Below are 19165 nucleotides of genomic sequence, written 5' to 3' on the forward strand. Positions count from 1 at the left end.
TCCATTCATACTACTCCTCTACCAGTGCTCAGAAAGGCTGAATCAAAGACTGCATTAATGCAGGTTAAGCTAATGGTGGGATGGTATTGTTTGCTTGGCCTCCCCAGAAAGCTGTTCTGGTTTCCCTCTACTCTGGTTGGACAGGTCTTCAAATGGTTGCTGTGCTGTTTGATTGGCAGGCTGTGTTGCTCTCCTTTTGCTGCTTTGTTTCACAATCAAGTCATGAATAAAGCATAGAGGGAGAATTAGCTATGTTAACCATCCATAACAAAGGCGCAGGAAGATTTCAGGGCAAAGAGGTGCCACAAACAGTCTGGCAACTAATCCCACTTGTCAGAGGATCCACTTGTTGAAGAAAAAACTTGATACAGCGCACAATGAGTATGTGAAAAGGAATGCATACCAGCTGGAGCTGAGAAGAGGGGGAGCAGAAGGATCCTACAATCCAACACTCTCAGGCCCACTTCGAGATTGCCTTAGAAACCTTTGCACCTAAAAGAAAATGCCTCCTTTTAAAAATAGGACATGGAGGTTAGAAGTGGGAAAGTTGTGTGCCATCTGCTACTCAAAGTGACTGCTTCTTGTTAAGGTCAGCCTTGCTAGTTTCATGGAGTGGGAAGTAACTGGGGCAAGAAACTCTGGGTTGAGGGAGGCCCACTGAAAGTCAAGAAGCTAGAGGTTCCCAGTTAGCAGAGGTGTATCTAAGGAAAATAGCACCTAGGGTAAGCACTGAAATTGCGCCCCCTGTCCAAACATCTAACACTCATCTTTCAGATAACTTTACCATATCAGCTGAAAAATACAAGTCAAGCTCGTTAATCTTTTAATATTTCAAAAACTATTTAGCAGTGGATGTCGCCAGACCAAAAAATGATCAAAAACTACAAATTTCAGTATGCTGGGGCTCATGAAATACCCAAATACTATGTGGAGGTGTACTTGGAAAACTAAACAGAAGTGCCTGTCTAATTCTCTACTATGCATTGTAGCATCACTATTACATAAGTTTTAAAAATAAATGGAGAATTTGACTTTTCCCAGATACTAGGGCCTTGCAGAGGCCATTTGAACATGCGTGACAGCCATTTTGTTTTTGGTGGCCATTTTACTTTCTTTTTTCATTTTAAAAAATGGCGCCCCCCTTCAAGTGGTGCCCTGGGGCATGTGCCCTGCCTGCCCTACCCTAGATACGCCTCTGCCAGTTAGCAAACGCTCCTGGCAGGCATGTTGCCCAAACCCGTCAATCTCTGATTGGCAGCCACACAGACTTCAGCCTGACTTTCTCCACTCATCTTCAGCCCTAAGTTACAAAACTTCGGCTGAAGTCAGGCTGAAGTTGGTAAGTCTGGCTGCTAGCCAGAAGCTGGTGGGTTCGCCCCGCTGGGAGCATGCACTCACCAGGAAACTCTGATTGCCAGCTGGCGGGTTGCCTGAGCCCATCCCCTGTGCTTAGAAGCAAGTGGGTGCTGCTGTGAGGTGTGCAGCATAGTAGCCTGCACTGTTTCAGATTACCATGAGAACCCCCTTCTTGCTGAACTAGAAGGACTAAAAAGAACCAACAAGCCATTTCACTCAGTTCCCAAGCTGTCATGTGTAAGAGAGTTCACTGGAATATATTGGGGTAGGGTAGAACAGGTGCACCTATATTCTTAATTGTCATACTGGTAGAGTATAGTCCTGACCAATCCGCCCCCCCCCCAAAAAAAAATCTGAAATGGCATATGTGACCAGACATCAGCCTTAGAAACCCCCTTTTCAATTCCAGGACATATATCTGGAATGTGATAATAAACAAGGTGCCTTTGAGCAAAGTGGGTTTTTTAAAATATTACTAACTAGCCACAGTTTGAGGCTGTGCACACAAGGAGCTGTACCTGGGTAGGGCTGCTCATGTGCAGTGCCAGGATCAAGGCCAATCCTTGGCACTGCTTCCCCTGGTAGCGCATGTTTTTCACCTGGGCTTTTACCTGGGTTAAGGGGCACAAGTGCATTCTTTACCCCAGGTCAGGGGTCATGTGAATGCTCGGGTTGCTTGCACCAATGCACCACGCATGTTGTACAGTACGTTGTGGGATACCTGGGCATTTTTCACAAAGGGCTTTTAGCTCACTTCTCCTCCAGAATGGGTGTGTGCATTCACATAGCAGCCAGATTTACCCCAAAGTCCCTGCGAGCTATCAGGGAGCACTTCACACACAATTCAGGTTTTTCATTGCATGTTAGTGTAGCTCAATTTATATCCAGGGTAAAAAAAAAATCCTGTGTCGGTTTCTGTGTTGGCTTTTGGAGACAACTTCGAACTTGCAGTAAAGCCTTGCAGTAAACATGTGGTAAAGCCTGCTGTCTGAAAACCCTCCTGGAGGCCGGGACTTATTTTCCTGGCCTTCAGCAATCCATGCTGCTCAGAGCAGAACAGATTGTGTGGGCACATGATATGTGCTGCTCTGAGCAGTGCAATGATTGTCTGGGTGGGGGGAAAGTAGGTTCAACCCTCCCTTCCCCCCCTCCTTACCCCAGAAATGGTTGTGTGCACAGCCTTTTTATCTAGAATTCGGGGGTACAAGGCTTTCAGCTGAAACAGGGAGGTTCAGGGGCACAGGGACCTCCAGATAAGGAAGTGTGGCTTTCAGAAAGGCCAAAGTCCCACAACAAGGCATGCCATTGAACCACCAGCCCTGTACAAGTAATTACACAATCCAGAGCTCTAGCAGAGAACTAGTGCACCATAGTAAGGTCAAATAATTCCAGATGACTCAAGCAAGTCCCTGCCCTCTATTTGACTTTCTCTTTTATATTTCAAATCTTCAGCAAAAAACTGAATTGTAAAAAGAAAAGCTAACTGCAGATTTTGCACAGTAAGAATTGTGCCAGTATCTATGCAGAACAAGGGTCTTTACTTTCTTCAGCTGAGTACAACACAGTGTTGTAGGAATCCCCCAAGGCACCGTGTTTGTCACGCGGTACTTTGTGGGATATGCAGAGGCTGGGTAAAGAAGTCCCGGCCTTTGTTCATCTGTGCTGCCGGAAGCAGCACAGATAGTGATCCATGCTGCTTCTGGCAGTGTGGGTCATGTGGGCATGCAGTTTGTGCACCGAAACAAAAACAGGTAGGTTGAGTCCTGCCTTCTTCCCACCCTGCCCACCCATGTGAATAGCCCCCAGTTCTCACACAATAGTGAAGACAATGCTGAATGGATGTATATTCAAGTGCAAACTTGGATGTAAAAAACTTTTTTCTTGAAGACAACCAGCATCTATTGGGTTCTGCTAAATCTAAACTGAACAATATTAAACCTCAATATTTGAGGTTGGATCAGCTAATAGCCCAGAAGATTTTAATCCTTCTTCTATAGTATGTTGCTTGGCTTCCTTGCTTAAGAAATCTAGAGCAATCTGCTCTATGGGTACCTTTGGTGTGACACCTTGTTTGCCCACTATTTATACCTGTATGATATAATAGAGCACTATGTTATACCTGTTAGATTTGGACCTGATGACCTGGCTTCAAATTCTGGCTTGGCCACTGGATGGCCTTGGATAAATAACCCTCCCCCACACCACTGTCAACAAGCTGATTATAATGTCATTGGAGAAATGCAGAGATGAAAATGTGATGTTAGTGTACAGACTAGTTGGGTTAATCTATACAGACTTCATGTATGAAGGACCCAGGACTACAGAGAGAGGTTTGGATTTGTTGATCTCTGATTATCACCACATAAATGAGCTCAGGAAAGAACAGGGAGAGAGAAAGAATCTGAAGTTCAGCCAAATGCATACCTTACCTCTAGAGGTTCATAATTTCACCACTGAATCCCAATCCACCTGTTATTCATGGCTAGTTGGGGCAGAATGTGTATACACACTTGAGTGTGAAAAATAGTGATGGAGTTCTATTTTGGGGTTTTTTAAATGGTGCAAAAATCACTGAAAGGGGGTTAAAAAGGTGAAAATATTCACTAAACACATCCTGCCTCCTTTCAATTTAACATAAGTGCCTATATACCAGGAAGGTGATTTTGGCCATGTCTGTTTAAATGTGTCTGTCTAAAGCCAATAAAAATGGTTCTGGTGATGCTAGGGAAGAGAGCTGGTCTTGTGGTAGCAAGCATGACTTTAAGCTAAGCAGGGTCTGCCCTGGTTGCATACAAAAGGGAAACTAGAAGTGTGAGCACTGTGAGATATTCCCCTTAGGGGATGGAACCACTCTGGGAAGAGCATTCCAAGTTCCCTCCCTGGCATCTCCAAGACAGGGCTGAGAGAAATTCCTGCCTGCAACCTTGGAGAAGCTGCTGCCAGTCTGTGAAGACAATACTGAGCTAGATAGACCAATGGTCTGACTCACTATATGGCAGCTTCCTATGTTCCTATGATGTTTACAATCCTCGTCTGATTCCTGTGGAGGAAAGGTCCAATTCAGAAAATGTTCATACCTAAGGAAATCATCCCAGTTGTGATGTGGCGGGGTTCATCTCATGTATTTCCATCAGGCTTTGAGCTCAACTATTGAGTCCAAGGAGTCCAGGCTTGGCTGGTTTCTTCAGCACAGCCAGTTGACAAAGAGATGATGAGTCAGTCACAGGCTCCGAGGTTTAATACAGGTTGTTAGATACAGTAACATACACACACAAACACACACACACACACCCGGTTGGCACCACAGCCTGAGATACGAGGAGGAAGCATAACAATGTAGGGATTTAGCACCAGAGGGTTTGAAGAGAGGTCAGTGCCAAAGGCTGAGGGTAGGGCAGCACAGCAGGCATAAGTTCCAGGTCTCTGTCCTGTATCATACTTAGGAGTTTTAGATCTGCAGGGAATGTAGCAATCCACCTGAATCATATATTCTTTCCTCCAGAGAGAGGGTATCAAGGAACAGGGGTCACAGAATCAATAATAATTTTTTGCAGGCATCTGACAAGAGAAACATTTGGGCCCAAAGAACAGAACTCAGAATCCTCCATTCTCTGCCCAGGATGGACGGAATAACAGACAAGGGTGATAAGGGGCTGGAAGTGACTGTTTCCTGTTCCTCTTCCTCAAAAGAAGATTACTGCAGGCTCACAGCTGGGATTTTTGTGGAAAACAGAAAGAGATTCAACTCCTTTCCAGCTCTCCTGATTTTGCATTTTGCTACATGGATACCATCTGGCACCACAACAGGAACAGACAATAGTGAACAATGGTCACAAGGTGATACAGACACCAACTAGAGTATCTGGTCATCACCTGGTTGGGGGTCACACCTCACCTTCCTCCTGAAAGGTACCTTACAGGGATCCATCCTATTCAATCTGGTAACAGCTGGATACCATGTCATATCAATACAGTATCTGTTAATTTAAATAAATTCAGTAGGATCAAAATTTTGGTTCCCCTGTGCTCAGTCCTTGAACCTTGGGCACTATTTTAATCAGAATCCTGTTTTTCTGTGGTTATTTATAGGCTTAGAGGCCAATGCTCTGTTCCTCCACTTTCCCCATCCAATCCCTATGCCCATTTCTGTTAGAAGGTGGCTGAGTCAGTAGATTGGTCCTGAGTTCCCCAAATGCTTCAGGCAAGATCTTGATGGCCCTTATGGAAGGAGGTCAGCAGTGTGGGATGTAGTCTCCATTTCCCCCATTCTTGCAGGTAGCCAGGGCCGGGCAGTTAGTCCAGTGCTTCACTAAGGCTGCATAATAGCACCATTTGTCAGGGCTGCAGAAAGGGAGGGCCCCGGCTCAGTCTGGGCTCTGCTTTGCTCCCCAAGAGTCACGGCCCCAAGGGACCTTGGCCGCATAAATAGGAGGCTGTCATCTGGTTAAATACAACGGCAGGTCTTTGCAGGGCCGGCTCCGCTCCTGCATCCTACTCCCCCAGTGCAAGGTGGAGGAATTTTAGCTCGCTCTTTCCAAGGGGTGGTCCCACAGTGCAGAGGGAGCTGTCCATCTTTGAAGGGCTCAGCCACCAAAGCAGACAGGCCCGAGTTCAAAGCCGAACTTCTGATTGGTGTCTCCAAAATCCTGAACAGCCACATCGGCCAGGGGCAACTGCTCCACACGTGGTGTCCAGATCTGCAGTACTGTCCGCTCCTGGCCTTTGCGTACCTAGGAGTAGAAAAGATAAACCTCAGCAGAAAGAACTTGACTGAACCAAGAGGATGGGAAGACAGGTAGATGTACTGGGGAATAAAGAGTAAGTAAGTGTGACAGTTGTGAAGGTGTTCAAGGAGTGGGTGATGACATTGTTTTGCTGGAGACCCAGGAAATGCAGGGGAGTTCTGAGAGGTCAGAAGTAGTCAAAGAACCAGAGAATCATTGAGTGTGACTAAGGATGGCAGTAATCTTGAGCTAAAGGAGACAAGGGTGACCCATTCAAAGTGCCAGGGGAGAGGAACATTTCACTCTGGAGATACCTCTAGTGTTTAACCTACTTTCCTCACCATGGTATGTACCTCTCAGTTGAGAGAAGTGAACTGCAATATGATGAGGGAGGTGACCAGAAGGAAAAGGGATACAAGCTGCTGATGCTTCTTGCTCTACAGGTAGAGCTCATAAAAACCTGAAGACAGCCCAGTCATTAGGCTGGGAGGAGAAAAAAGCCATGATGTCCAATTCCTTGCACCATCGGGATTCTGCCACCATAGTCACCCCTTTCCCAGTGAACTACAAACAAGATGCTCCAACCTGCAGAGCAGATTGACCAGCTGACTCATGCAAATAGGACAAAGTCACAAACTACAGGGGACAGATGAAGAATATTGCAGAGTCATCATTATGAAGATGAGCCTTTGTCGTTACTTCTGTCCAGACCCATTGGTCTTCAGGGGAGAAGATTCAAGAACAAAAGCAGATTCTGGGGGTGGGGGGAGGGGGTGTAGGAGGATTACCAAGCTCTATCATTTCCATAAAGGGATCACAGAGTGGTTGTGTGGGGCATAATAGCCTGATGGAGTGGAAGTGTATGATGGTAAGGAAGTGTATGATATAACATGAGACATGGACCCCTCGGCATATTCTGTAATAATGCTCCAGGTGCCTGTGCACAAGTTTTGGGTGGTATAAAAATATGTTAATAAAATAGCAATAGCAATAGCACTTACATTTATATACCACTCTATAGCTGGAAGCTCTCTAAGCGGTTTACAATGATTTAGCATATTGCCCCCCAACATTCTGGGTACTCATTTTACCGACCTCAGAAGGATGGAAGGCTGAGTCAACATTGAGCCCTTGGTCAGGATCGAACTTGCAACCTTCTGGTTACAGGGCGGCAGTTTTACCACTGAGCCACCAGGGGCTCTAAAATAACTGACTGACTGACTGACTGACTGACTAACTAACTGACTAACTAACTAACTAACTAACTGTGTTTGGGGAATATGTGAACTTTTGCCTGGGAGAAAGACCCTTCACATGCCCCATGCGAACAGAATTCAACAAACACTTTCAAGGCAAAGTGAAGGACAGTTGTGACATCACTAGCCAGGAGACCAATCATTTCCCTCTAACCTATTTGCATCCATGAATTACAGGCATCAACTGCCAAGTTGGCTTGGGTTGCAGAACCAGAGAAGAGAGTTACATTTCAGCCTGCCAGGCAGCTTTCAAAAGCCCAGGACACCTGCCAGATAAGAGGTGACAAATGTAGAAGAAGCAGGAGCCAAGAGAAATAAATGTAGGGCAAAGGCAGCTGGGAAAGGAAGAAGGTGCTGACATCCACCTCACCCACTCGGCTAGTCTATCTTTATGGTCACATTTGAGTCTATTTCCATCATCTGGTGGATATCTTGTTCATAAAATTGTCAGTTCCTGGGCTTGGGCCATACAGTGACCCGTCATTTGCAAATCATGCTGTGCTATTGTTTGCAAGTCATGGGGGTGAACATCAGGAGGTATTGGGATTGTCTAGAATGTGGTATCAAGAGACAAATAGGAGATACAGGGTAAAAGGCATAGCTCAGTGGTAGCACACAGACTTTGCATGCTGAAGATCCTTGGTTCAATCCCTGGCATTTCCATACAGGACTGGGAAAAACTCTGTCTGAAACCTTGGCAAGCTGTGGCCGGTCAGGGCAGGCAAGCGAGATGGGCCAATGGCCTGACTAAGTACAAGGCAGTTTCATATGGTATCGAGTGGAAGATTATAAGGCTTTTCTCACGCGCAGGCAAAACCAGGCTGACGAAGCCAAGTCCAGTCTTGCCTGCACGTGAGAACCGCCAGGATTGTGCCTGATCCTGGCGGTGCCTCGGCAGCAAAACCGCCAAGCCAGCCATTCTCTCTGAAACAAGCTTAAAAGAGAGAGTGCTCTCTTAACCCCATTTTGTTGATCGTCTTGCCAGCCTTGGCTGCTTGAAGCCGGGGCTGGGAGACTGCAGGGCTCCTGTCCAGCTTCGGGAGGCTCCCCATAATGCACTGAGAACCCAAGCAGTGCATTATGGGAGTTCCGGGGGACTCCTGGCCCCCAAACCTCCCGACTACCAGTAGGAGCCAGCAAACTTCTGGGCAAGCGATCTGCTCGCCCAGCAAGAAAACCAGGTTCATCGGCAGGGAAGTAAGCATATTAAGGCTTCCTCCCCTGCAGCGTGGAGCCCTTTCTCTGTAATCATGAGAAAGGGCTCTAAGACTTAGGAGACCCAAGTTCAGTCCCTGTTTAGGCATGAAATTCATTGGGGGAACCTGGACTAGCCTCTTTCAATCTAACCTACCTTGGCTGTGTTCACACAATCACAAGGATCCTGGTTAAAAGGTTAATGTAGTGAGCCCTGTGGAGCTGATTGTGAGAACCTAGAATTTCAGGGCAATCTGGTCAAACCACTCCAGTTAAACAGCACTTATCCAGGAGCTTTCACATTAACGTTCTAACCAGGACCCTTGTGATTATGTGAATGCAGCCCTTATGGAATTGTTGTGAGGATAAAATGGAGGGGACGCCACGAATGTTGCCCTGGTGGAAGAAAACGAGAGGAATAAAAATGAAATAGGTATGTTCAAGAAGCAAAAAGTGTGGAGGCAATAGAACAGAAGGCAAATATCGTACCTGACAGCCATCGTACAAGACGCGGACAGGTGCTTCTGTGCTGTTGTGCATCAGCTCCACACCACTGAAGGCAAGGAAACGTAAAGCCCGAGCATGGCTGCTGGTGTCAGCCTCATACCAGGCAGCCATATTTTGGCAGATGAGGGTGAAGTTCTGGTGAGCAAGGGCACTGAGCAGGCGCAGAAATGTGAGCTGGGTAACCTGCACGGGATTGCCGTCTGCATCCACATAGGAGAACTGCAGGTATAAAGAACCACCACATAGGTTGCGTGAGCAAGCAGAATGGCAGAGTAACTTCCTTCAGCTCCCACCATGACTGTGCCATTCATGGACTCACACAGCATTCCTCACTCTTACACTGGGTCATACTAATCTTCTGGGAGCACAGAGAGACAGAGAGAAACTAGAAGAGTTGCTAAGGGGTCTGTAAGTGGTATAGGAATAAGGAAGAATGCAAATTTTCACCTCTGTCCTTTATCTCAGGCATCAAATGAGGGAAGGGTGCCATGCGGCCTACATTTTTAGAAAGACAGTACTGAAGGCCAGTTTAAAAAAATGTTTGTCCCAATTTTGAAGGGAGATTTTTGTTCGACCGATATAGAAAGCTTTTGGTCTCTTTGGCTGTGTGCTATTTGGTCTTAGTTACCCTTGTGGAGCTTCAAACCATTCCAAGGTACTAACCAGAATTTTTATACCACATGGCATTCAGTGAAGAAGAAACAACTGGTGTTTCATAAGGCATTCCAGGTTGGTGTCAGGGGTTGGCATCTTTGGGCAGCTGCCAAGGGCTCACTTGTGCCCATCCCTGACCATCTGTGCCCTCATGTGGTGAAGCAGAAAAGTTCTCTTGGCTGCATCCATTGTCCCCTTCTGTCTCCCATCTCATCCTCTAATGGAAACTTTCCCTCAGTGACCCTAGCACTGTCACAGGGCCTCTTATTTCCCATGAGAGCTCTCATTTATGGGTGGACTGGATAGGCCTCCACAAACTTCAGGGGTATAAACCCCACCACAAACTTTGAGGGCCATCCAGGTAGGCGGATGCCCATAGCAGACATTTCATCAAGGGTTCCTGAAATCTGGAGCTGGTTCTAAGTAGCTTACTAGAAGAGTAAGGCTTTGTCTTTCTTTGAACAGATTAATGAGAACCAATGAGGAAACTATTTACTGTTCTTCGTGAATGATGCAATACATACCTCTCTTTTTAACGATTCTTTTTTTGGGGGGCCAAACCTTACATTTAAAGTGCTCTCACCATCAGCTCCCCTCAGTGAGGTCATTATAATGCCAAATATGATTGGCTATACAGCAACATGTCATCAGTTCATTACATGAACCCTGAATTGGTGGAATGACCCATGTAATTTAACCAGGAAGGATGGAGAAACCAGAGGAAACAAAAGATCTAAACAGGGTTGAACATGGGTGAATAGTAACACAATCTTCAACATTTTGGGGGAGAATTTTAATCCCACTCAAATCACTATTTTGAACCCTAAAATTCAATGTAGGGAATACTGGGTGCAGCCCTGATTTATTTGAAACAGGTGAATTAATTAAAATACTCAGGGTGAATTGTGGTTATCGTTATTTAAAATACAGTTGATTCAGCAGGTTAAACAAAGTCAAAATTCTTGCCAAGATATTCAAAAGATACGAGGCAAATGGAAAACTAACTTTACTTGCAGAGTCGAAAAGCTCTGCTTGCTTTGGCCAATAGTCCCCCACACAACTTCTGTTTCTGCGCATGTGGACACACATGGAGGCTGTTCTCACAAGCAGCCTAGCCCAAGTTAGGGCAGCCTAGCCTGAGACAGCCTGCTTGTGTGGAGCACCAGGATCCACATGGATCCCAGCTCTTCTGCCCAGCCTAACCCTGCTTCTAAGCCTGGCTCATAGTCAAGGTTCAGAGAGCAAGCACTCCCTTAACCCAGCCACCAGGATCATGTGTCTCCTCAGGCTGCATGCAGGTTGCAAGCACTCCTCGGGTTGCACAGAGTCTGACAGGGGATCCCGTCAATGCACCGTGCTCATGGTGCACTGTCCCGGCCTCCGGAGCTCCACGCTGTGTGACGTAGTACAGGTCATCGGAGAGCACAATCTGTGCTCCCAGCAGCATTTCTGTGACTGTCTGGTGAGGAACGTGAGTTGGAGCAGCCTTCCACCCCCCCCCAGCCCGGTTGTGTGAATGGCCCCGTTGAGTCCTACACACACACATACAGACACGCGCACATACGTGTGCACGCATGCACACACACCTACCTATCTATAAAACTATTGGATTTATACCATTCATGCCTTACAACTTACTGAACATTCATAGAAGCTGCTGTAGTACTGCTGCCTTTAAAACTAACCATCAAGAAAAGCACCCAGTTGGGTTAAACTAGCCAGTGGGTGTTCACTTAGATCATGATCTGTTTCCCAAGTGGGAGACAGGAAAAAGCATTGCACAACCTTCCCAGATTGCTTCAGGGAGTAGGAAGGCATGGCAGAAGGGGAATTCCTACCTTCTTGCCCCTTTTGAATGTGCTGTACCAACTTCCTGGTTGCTCCTTGCTCCAAGCAGCAAGTCGTACCTAGAAATATGGATTACCAATTAGGCATTTTTAAAAAGGATGTTGAATTCAGCTTCCTGAGCCAAATAACCGGTTTTGAATGCCACAGTTCACCTCCCTGCGCTAAATTTCCCTTAAAAAAACATGTGAAATGTTAGTGGTGTATTTGCGTTGGTATATCACCTGGACCTCTCTAAGATCTCTGGAGCTCATCCTTTTAAAGGTTACATCTCTGCGGTCATCTGTGCCCTATGTTTCGAAAACAAGATGGTATCCCTACAGGCTGCTGTGGAACTCTCCCCTGGACACTCACCTTAGTCTGAGCCCTGCCCTTTTGCATCCCAGCCATTCAAGATAAAGCTCCCCCCGCCCCTCTGTGTGTAGTCCCATCCTGTTTCTTGGTCACATTAGAGGAGATGGGGACAGAAGCTAGACTGTGACCTAGCAGTTCACCTAGGGGCCTTTCTTGCAAATAATATATCTAAAGGTCCGCTTCCTTGCCATATGAAACTGCCTGTCCACAGAGGTCATCTGATCAGATCCTTCTGAAACCACCAGGTTGGCAGGGACAAGGGAGAGGGCCTTTTCTGCAGCATCTAGACTGGTACAACTCTTGCCCTGGGAAATCCAGTTGGTCCCCTAGCTCCCTGTTTTGAACCCATGGATGAACACTTTTTAAAATTCAGGTAGGCCTTGGGCTTGTCTACTGCTAGCATTTGCTTTGTTTCATGGCTAATCACAGTTTTGATCTAATCTCCTGGCTTGTTCTCTCCCCTGCTAACTAGGCAAAGAGGCACCTTTTTAAACGTGGTGATTCTCTTTATTTAGAAGAGGGAGAATAACTGGTCCTATGCACTCCCAGCACAGTACTTCCAGTGACTGTTGCTGGTATCTATCTTATGTTTCTGTTTAGATTGTGAGCTGTTTGGGGACAGGGAGCCATCTTATTTATTTAATATTTCTCTATGTAAACTGCTTTGGAAACTTTTGTTGAAAAGCAGTATATAAATATTTGTTATTGTTATTCTTACCTGTTGTTTTATACCATATTTGATTTTATTGTCTACATTGCATTAGTTTATTATTGATTTTATGGTTGTTAGCTGTCTTTGGCACTCTTCTAAGCAGTGGAAAAAAAAGTGGGGGGGGGGCGAGATTTTGGTCCGATCATGAGTCAAAGCTTTAGTCCATCTAGCTCAGTACTGTCTACATGAACTGGTGACACCTCTGTGAAATTTCTGACAGGGATATTTCCCAACTCCACTGGAGAAGCCAGGAACTGAAACTGGGTCTTTCTGTGTGCAAAAGGGAACTCTACCACTAAGCTATGGACCCTTCCCATTGCTTTTGAACATAGGAAGCTGCCTTGCACTGAGTCAAACCATTGGTTCACTGGGTCAGTATTGTGTAGACTTACTGGGAGTAGCTTTCTGGGTTTCAGTCCCAGTCATACTTGAAGTTGCCAGGGATTGAATCTGGGACCTCCTGCATACAGACCTTGTGCTCTGTCACTATGGCTCTTCCCTTGCTTTGGCAAGGCTTTAAGGTTTTATTCTTAAGTAAGCAAGCTCACTAAATATATGTGACTTATGTATTAGGAGACCCTGAGCTTGCACTCTTGCTTTGTATATTTAACATACATCAGCAAAGTAAAACCTTATTTCGGTCATAGACCAGCAATACAACAATATAAAACAAATCAGGAAATAGTAATCATAATCTTATTCAATTAGGTTTCGACCAGGCTAGAAGAACAATTGCGCAATGTATCCATGACATGCAGTTGCAGATGGAACATGCAAAGTTATTGAGTAACATTTACATAGGAAATCAGAGCACCGAGCTCAAGCCTGCTACATATTTAAGTAGCACCCTAATTCCAAAGTTTAGACAAGCTCTAACACTTGCCCGTGTAAATGTTGTCCCAACAGTTGTGCTCCATGGGAGATTCCAGGATATATCATATGCATCAAATTTATGCCCTTGTGGATCTGGTAACGTTGAAACAACTGCTCATGTTCTTTTGTATTGTGATTATTACAGAGACATAAGACACCAACTAATTACCTCACTTTTGATTAATTTTCCAGGTCGTGGAGACTATTTTTATTTAAACTATTTGCTCACTAATCTTAATCCGGATGTTATTCATATTGTGGCCAAATATTGTTATATAATATACCAAATGCATATATATATGTAGTCTGATTTTATATGATTATATTATTATTTTTTATTACTACTACTACTACTACTACTACTACTACTACTATTTCCTTATTTGTTTTATATTGTTGTATTGCTGGTCTACGACCGAAATAAAGTTTTACTTTACCACACATCAGTATATAATGAGGATTCTAGTTTTTAAAAAAAAGTTGGGAGGAGGGGAAAGTAGGACATGCAAGACTGAGCATAAGAAAAGCCCTGCTGGATCAAACAAAAAATTCATCAAGTTTAGTGTCCTGTTTCCCATAGTGAGCAACCATATGCCTCTGGGAAGCCCATAAGCTGGAGATGCAGGCATGTCTCCTCTCCTACTATAATTGCTTTTCAAAGAGATCCTGCCTCTGAACCTGGAGGACTGAAATCGGCCCACCTCAAGAGTAACAACATGACAAAATGTTGGGAAGTGGATTATGAAGTAAAATTATTGCCAGTCCCTTTTAATGCACAGAGTACTCGACAATTCCTCTGATACACATCCAGTCCACATCGATACCTTGCAGCCACAGCTTTCCCCCAGTTACTGCTACTGATATTGAGCACAGCTACTTACAGCCTCAAATTTCTTGTCGGGGAATAAGCAGGTTTCCCCACCAGCTGTGAAGTTGCAGAAAACTCTGAAGGCATCTCGGTTACATCCTTGGTTAGGATCGATCCAGTATTCACCTGGAGAGGGATGAAGAGGTGGGTATCAGTGCAGAGGAGACTGAGGGTCCCTTAGGGAGTGGTAATGAGCCCTCCATAGCTAGATGAAGTTGAATGCCGAATGGATAACATTAAGAAATCCCAGAATACTTGATCTGGAAGGATTTGATAGAAGGTTTGGATGGCATTCATATCTGTGGTATGATCAAACTAAAGTGCATAAAGATTTTCTTAATCACTATGTGAGAAGGAGTCTAATGAGAGTGTGGGTAAAATATAAAAAATGGTTGGAATTTAAAACTCCATTATGGCTATCTCCAATTGAAGCTTTAGCACGTAAAGAGATAAATATGCAACCTAATTGGGGTACCTATAGGGATTTGTTATGTTTCCAAGAAAAGGGCTGTAAGTTAAACCTAACTGAAGTACAAAATCTGGTTAGTAACTGGTTTCACTACCATCAGTTAAATGAAATTTATAAGAAGGATCTTAAAGTTGGATTTGAGGATCAAATGTCGAGATTTGAGAAGGAGCTGTGTGAAAATGATGAAAAATTAGTTTCTAAGATGTATAAGCTGCTGCTTCTGGAGGAGACAAGAGATGAAGTGGTTAAAACGACTATGATAAAATGGGCTCAAGATCTGGGTCATAATATAGATATGGCAGCTTGGGGAAAATTATGGAAAATGGATTTAAAGTTTACTGCATGTTATACCTTAAAAGAAAATTATTATAAGATGATGTACAGGTGGTATTTGACACCCAAAAAATTAGCATTAATATATAAAAATGTTCCAAACCAATGTTGGAAATGTGGACACTGTGAGGGAACTTTTTTTCATATGTGGTGGTCTTGCGGGAAGGCAAAGGCTTTCTGGGATATGATATATAATGAGTTGAAGAAAATTTTTTAAATGACATTTCCTAAGAAACCAGAATCCTTCCTGCTGGGAATAACGCAAGGAGAGTTTTCCAGAAGGAATTTAACAATCTTTATGTATGCAACTACGGCGGCTAGAAAGGAGCGTTGGTTTCACTTACCGTGAAGGCTTCTTCTGGTTGATTGTTGTCAGGGACACCTCTGGGTTATCCTCTTTCACTAGCTCCAAGGCACGACAGTTTTGATTGGATAAAGATTCTTGGCCACACCCCCTTGGTGCTAGGAGGATAAGCCCTCCCAGTTCTTTTTGCCGAGAGAACAGGTACAGCTCAAGTAATAATCAGTTATAAACAACAATATAGGCAGAGAAAATACACAACAACAGTAACATGAAAAAACGGCTGGAAGGACCTAACTGGGGAGGCAGGCAATCTGGATACCCCAGGATGAGGCCCGAGAGGGAACCCCCAACAAGAGAGGCCAGGAGCGCCAAACTGGGTGGGTCGAGGTGTCCCTGGCAACAATCAACCAGAAGAAGCCTTCACGGTAAGTGAAACCAACGCTCCTTTCTCAGTTGCTTGTTGCCAGGGACACCTCTGGGACATACCACAGCCGGCCAACACATGGGCGGGCGCGCTCTGGCCTACTCCTGGGGAAGGACCCGCTGAAGCACCCTTCTGCCAAATGCTGCCTGAAGGTCAGCGTGGGTCTCAATTTTATAGTGCCTGGTAAATGTGGAAGGCGTGGACCAAGTAGCAGCTCTACAAATGTCCTGTACTGGTGCGTTTGTGGAGAACGCTGCTGAGGTAGCCGCCGCTCTGGTGGAGTGCGCCGAGACGCTTGAAGGAGGAGAGAGACGCTGTACCTCATATGCCAGCTTGATGCATGCCCGTGTCCATTGGGCGATAGTAGGAGCTGAGACGGCCGAGCCCATGGACCTGGGATGGAAAGAGACAAACATTTTGTCTGAAGATCGGAATGTGGACGTGCGCGTGATGTATTTTTTAAGGCAGCATCGAACATCTGGATTGTGCCACAGCCTTTCCCTCTCATGCTTCGGATGCGGACAGAATGAGGGGAGGAACACGTCCTGCGACTGATGGAAGACCGACGCCACCTTAGGTCTGACAAATGGGTCAGGAATCAGTCTGACTGCGTCCCTGGAGAAGATGCCGAAGGATTTGTGGATGGAGAGGGCCCTCAGCTCTGAGATACGCCTAGCTGACGTCACTGCTACCGAAAAGGCAAGCTTGAACGAGAGAATCCTGAGGGGAATACTGGCCACAGGCTCAACGGGAGGTTTTTGTAGCGCCTTTAACACCACGTGGAGATCCCAGGACAGGAAGCGGTGTACTGTCGGGGGAGACAGCAAGGTCGCCCCTCGAAGAAAACGCTTGAGGTGTGGGTAGGTCTTCCAAGAGTCCGACCTTTTGCCCGAAATCAGGCCAACTAAAGAGGCTGCCTGGCGTTTTAGAGTGTTTGGGCGCAGCCCCTTTTCCAAACCCTCTTGCAGGAACAGAAGGAGGTGACGTAGATTGGCACTGCCCCGGGGATGGAGTGACGGGATGACCAGCGTAGGAACGCCCTCCAGGTGCATTGGTAGATGCGGTTGGTGGAAGGCCTGCGGGACGCCAGCATGGTGGCCACGACTTTGTTAGAATAACCGAACTGCCTTAGGGCTCACCGCTCAGTTTCCAGGCGGCAAGCCTTAACCATCCTGGATTGGGGTGAAGTGCTGGGCCTTGGGAGAGCAGATCGGGACGAATTGGCAGTTCCCACGGCGGTTCCTTGGAGAGATGTAGTAGCTCTGGGAACCAGGGGCGCCGTGGCCAAAACGGAGCTATCAGGATGGTTTGGGCCCGCAGGAGTCGTATCCTCCTCAGGACTCTGGAGATTAGAGGGGTCGGTGGATAGGCGTACAGCAAACCCCTCGGCCAGTCCGTTGAGAGGGCGTCCGTCGCTGTTGCCAACCGACACGGGAACTGGGTCATGAATCGGGGCAACTGGGCATTCAGGGGAGACGCGAAGAGGTCAATTACTGGGGTCCCCATCCTGACCGTGATCTGTTGAAACGTGGCCGGATGAAGAGACCACTCCCCTGGTTGCACGTCTTCCCTGCTGAGCCAGTCTGCCAGAATGTTGAGGTCTCCCTTCACATGATGAGCTGTCAGGGATTCCAGTTCCCTCTCCGCCCAAGAGAGTAGGAGGAGCGCTTCCTGGTGGAGGGAGAATGAGCGGGTGCACCCCTGTCGATTTACATGGGCCTTTGCATTGGTGTTGTCGGTTTTTACCAACACGTGCCGCCTGAAAATTGTTGAGTGGAAGGCGAGGAGTGCCAGGCGGATGGCCCGAAGTTCCCGCCAGTTGATACTGTGTTTCTTCTCCGTGTCCATCCATCGGGCCTGGGCTGTCAGGGTGAGGCAGTGGGCGTCCCAGCCCCTATCGCTGGCGTCCGTTGTTACTATGATTTTGGGGGAGTCCAGAAACTCCCTCCCCTGGAGGAGGTATGCTGGGGCAAGCCACCAGCGGAGAGACGACCTGACAGTGGGGGATAGCCTCAGCTTCACCTTTTTCTGCCAGGCGATGGAACGCTGGTGGGGAAGCAGGAACCACTGAAGTGGCCTGTAGTGGAGCCTGGCCCATGCGACTACATCTATGGTGGCCACCATTAGTCCCAGAATTCTTGCCAGAGACAGGAGGCAAGGAGACAGAGACTGCAGAGCACTCTGTACCTCCTCCCTGATCGTAGCGAAGTGGTCCTGGGGGAGGAAGAGGCGATCCTTCTCTGTATCGATGAGTACCCCCAGGTGGTGAAGTTGGTGAGATGGGGCGAGTTGGCTCTTTTCTTTGTTGACAATGAAGCCGTGGCGTTCCAGTTCTGAAAGAGTTAATGAGAGGTGTTGGTGAGCTTCTGGGTACGAGGACGAGTGTAGACACAAATCGTCGAGATACGCCATGAGCCGAACCCCCTGTAGTCGAAGGTGCGCCACCAGAGGAGCCAGGACCTTTGTGAAGACTCTGGGGGCGGACGCAAGGCCGAAGGGGAGGGCTGCATACTGGTAGTGAAGGCCCGAATACTTGAAGCGCAGAAGCTGTCTGCTCTCCTGATAGATTGGGATATGGAGGTATGCTTCCTTGAGGTCGACCGAGACTAGGAGATCCAGATGGTGCCAGGCCTCCGTAATGGATCGTAGGGTGTCCATGAGAAAACGCTCGCGCCGTACCCACTTGTTGACATATTTTAAGTCCAGGACGGCACGTCGGGATCCGTCCCTTTTGGGGACGGTGAATAAAATAGAATAGACGCCTCTCCCCTCCTGCTAAGGAGGGACCAGCTCTATTGCTCCGATGTCCAGAAGGTGGGAGATTGCCTGAGACATCTCTGAGTGCTTGAGAGCAGACCGAGACCTCGGAGTTGGGAGGAACCTCGGGGGGTGGGGGGGCGGGAGGCGACCAGTTCTATTTTGTACCCCACACGGATGACCTGGAGGACCCAATTGTCAGTTACTGAGGACTCCCAGACGGGGAAGAAGCGGCCCAGGCGCCCCCCCCAGGGAGCCCTGTAGGGCATCATTGGTTTGACTTTTGCTTTGAGGTAGAGGGCTGGGGTTTGAAGAACTGCCTGCCCCTATAAGAGGAGCGTTGGCACCCCCATGAGCCGCGCTGGTACCTAGTGTCCCTGTCCCTGCCCCTAAAGGGGCGGAAACCCCGAAAGGGCTGAGGAGTAAAGTTCTTTTTGAATGCGCGTTCGGCCTTTTGGCCAGCAGACAGCATGGTTTTGCGTTTATCGTGGGACTCCACGAGGACGTCCTTAAGGGCGGCCTCGCCAAACAATTT

The 19165-nt window shown here is 46.9% G+C and overlaps 1 protein-coding gene across 3 annotated transcripts in view; it reads right to left on the reverse strand.

Annotated features, from left to right (window-relative positions):
• Positions 1–4572: 4572 nt before the first annotated feature.
• COL5A3 (collagen type V alpha 3 chain) overlaps positions 4573–19165 on the reverse strand; it is a 167503-nt gene continuing 152910 nt past the window's right edge. For all 3 annotated transcript variants that reach the window (XM_053289671.1, XM_053289670.1, XM_053289672.1), the window contains 4 exons: positions 14357–14469; positions 11530–11598; positions 9020–9256; positions 4573–6086 (listed from right to left, as the gene is read on the reverse strand). In XM_053289671.1, the coding sequence (XP_053145646.1) occupies positions 5940–6086; positions 9020–9256; positions 11530–11598; positions 14357–14469 (566 nt within the window). In that variant the 3' untranslated portion in view covers positions 4573–5939. The remainder of the gene's footprint in view (positions 6087–9019; positions 9257–11529; positions 11599–14356; positions 14470–19165) is intronic.

Source organism: Hemicordylus capensis, chromosome 2, assembly GCF_027244095.1.
Source record: "Hemicordylus capensis ecotype Gifberg chromosome 2, rHemCap1.1.pri, whole genome shotgun sequence".
NCBI classification, from domain to species: Eukaryota; Metazoa; Chordata; class Lepidosauria; order Squamata; family Cordylidae; genus Hemicordylus; species Hemicordylus capensis.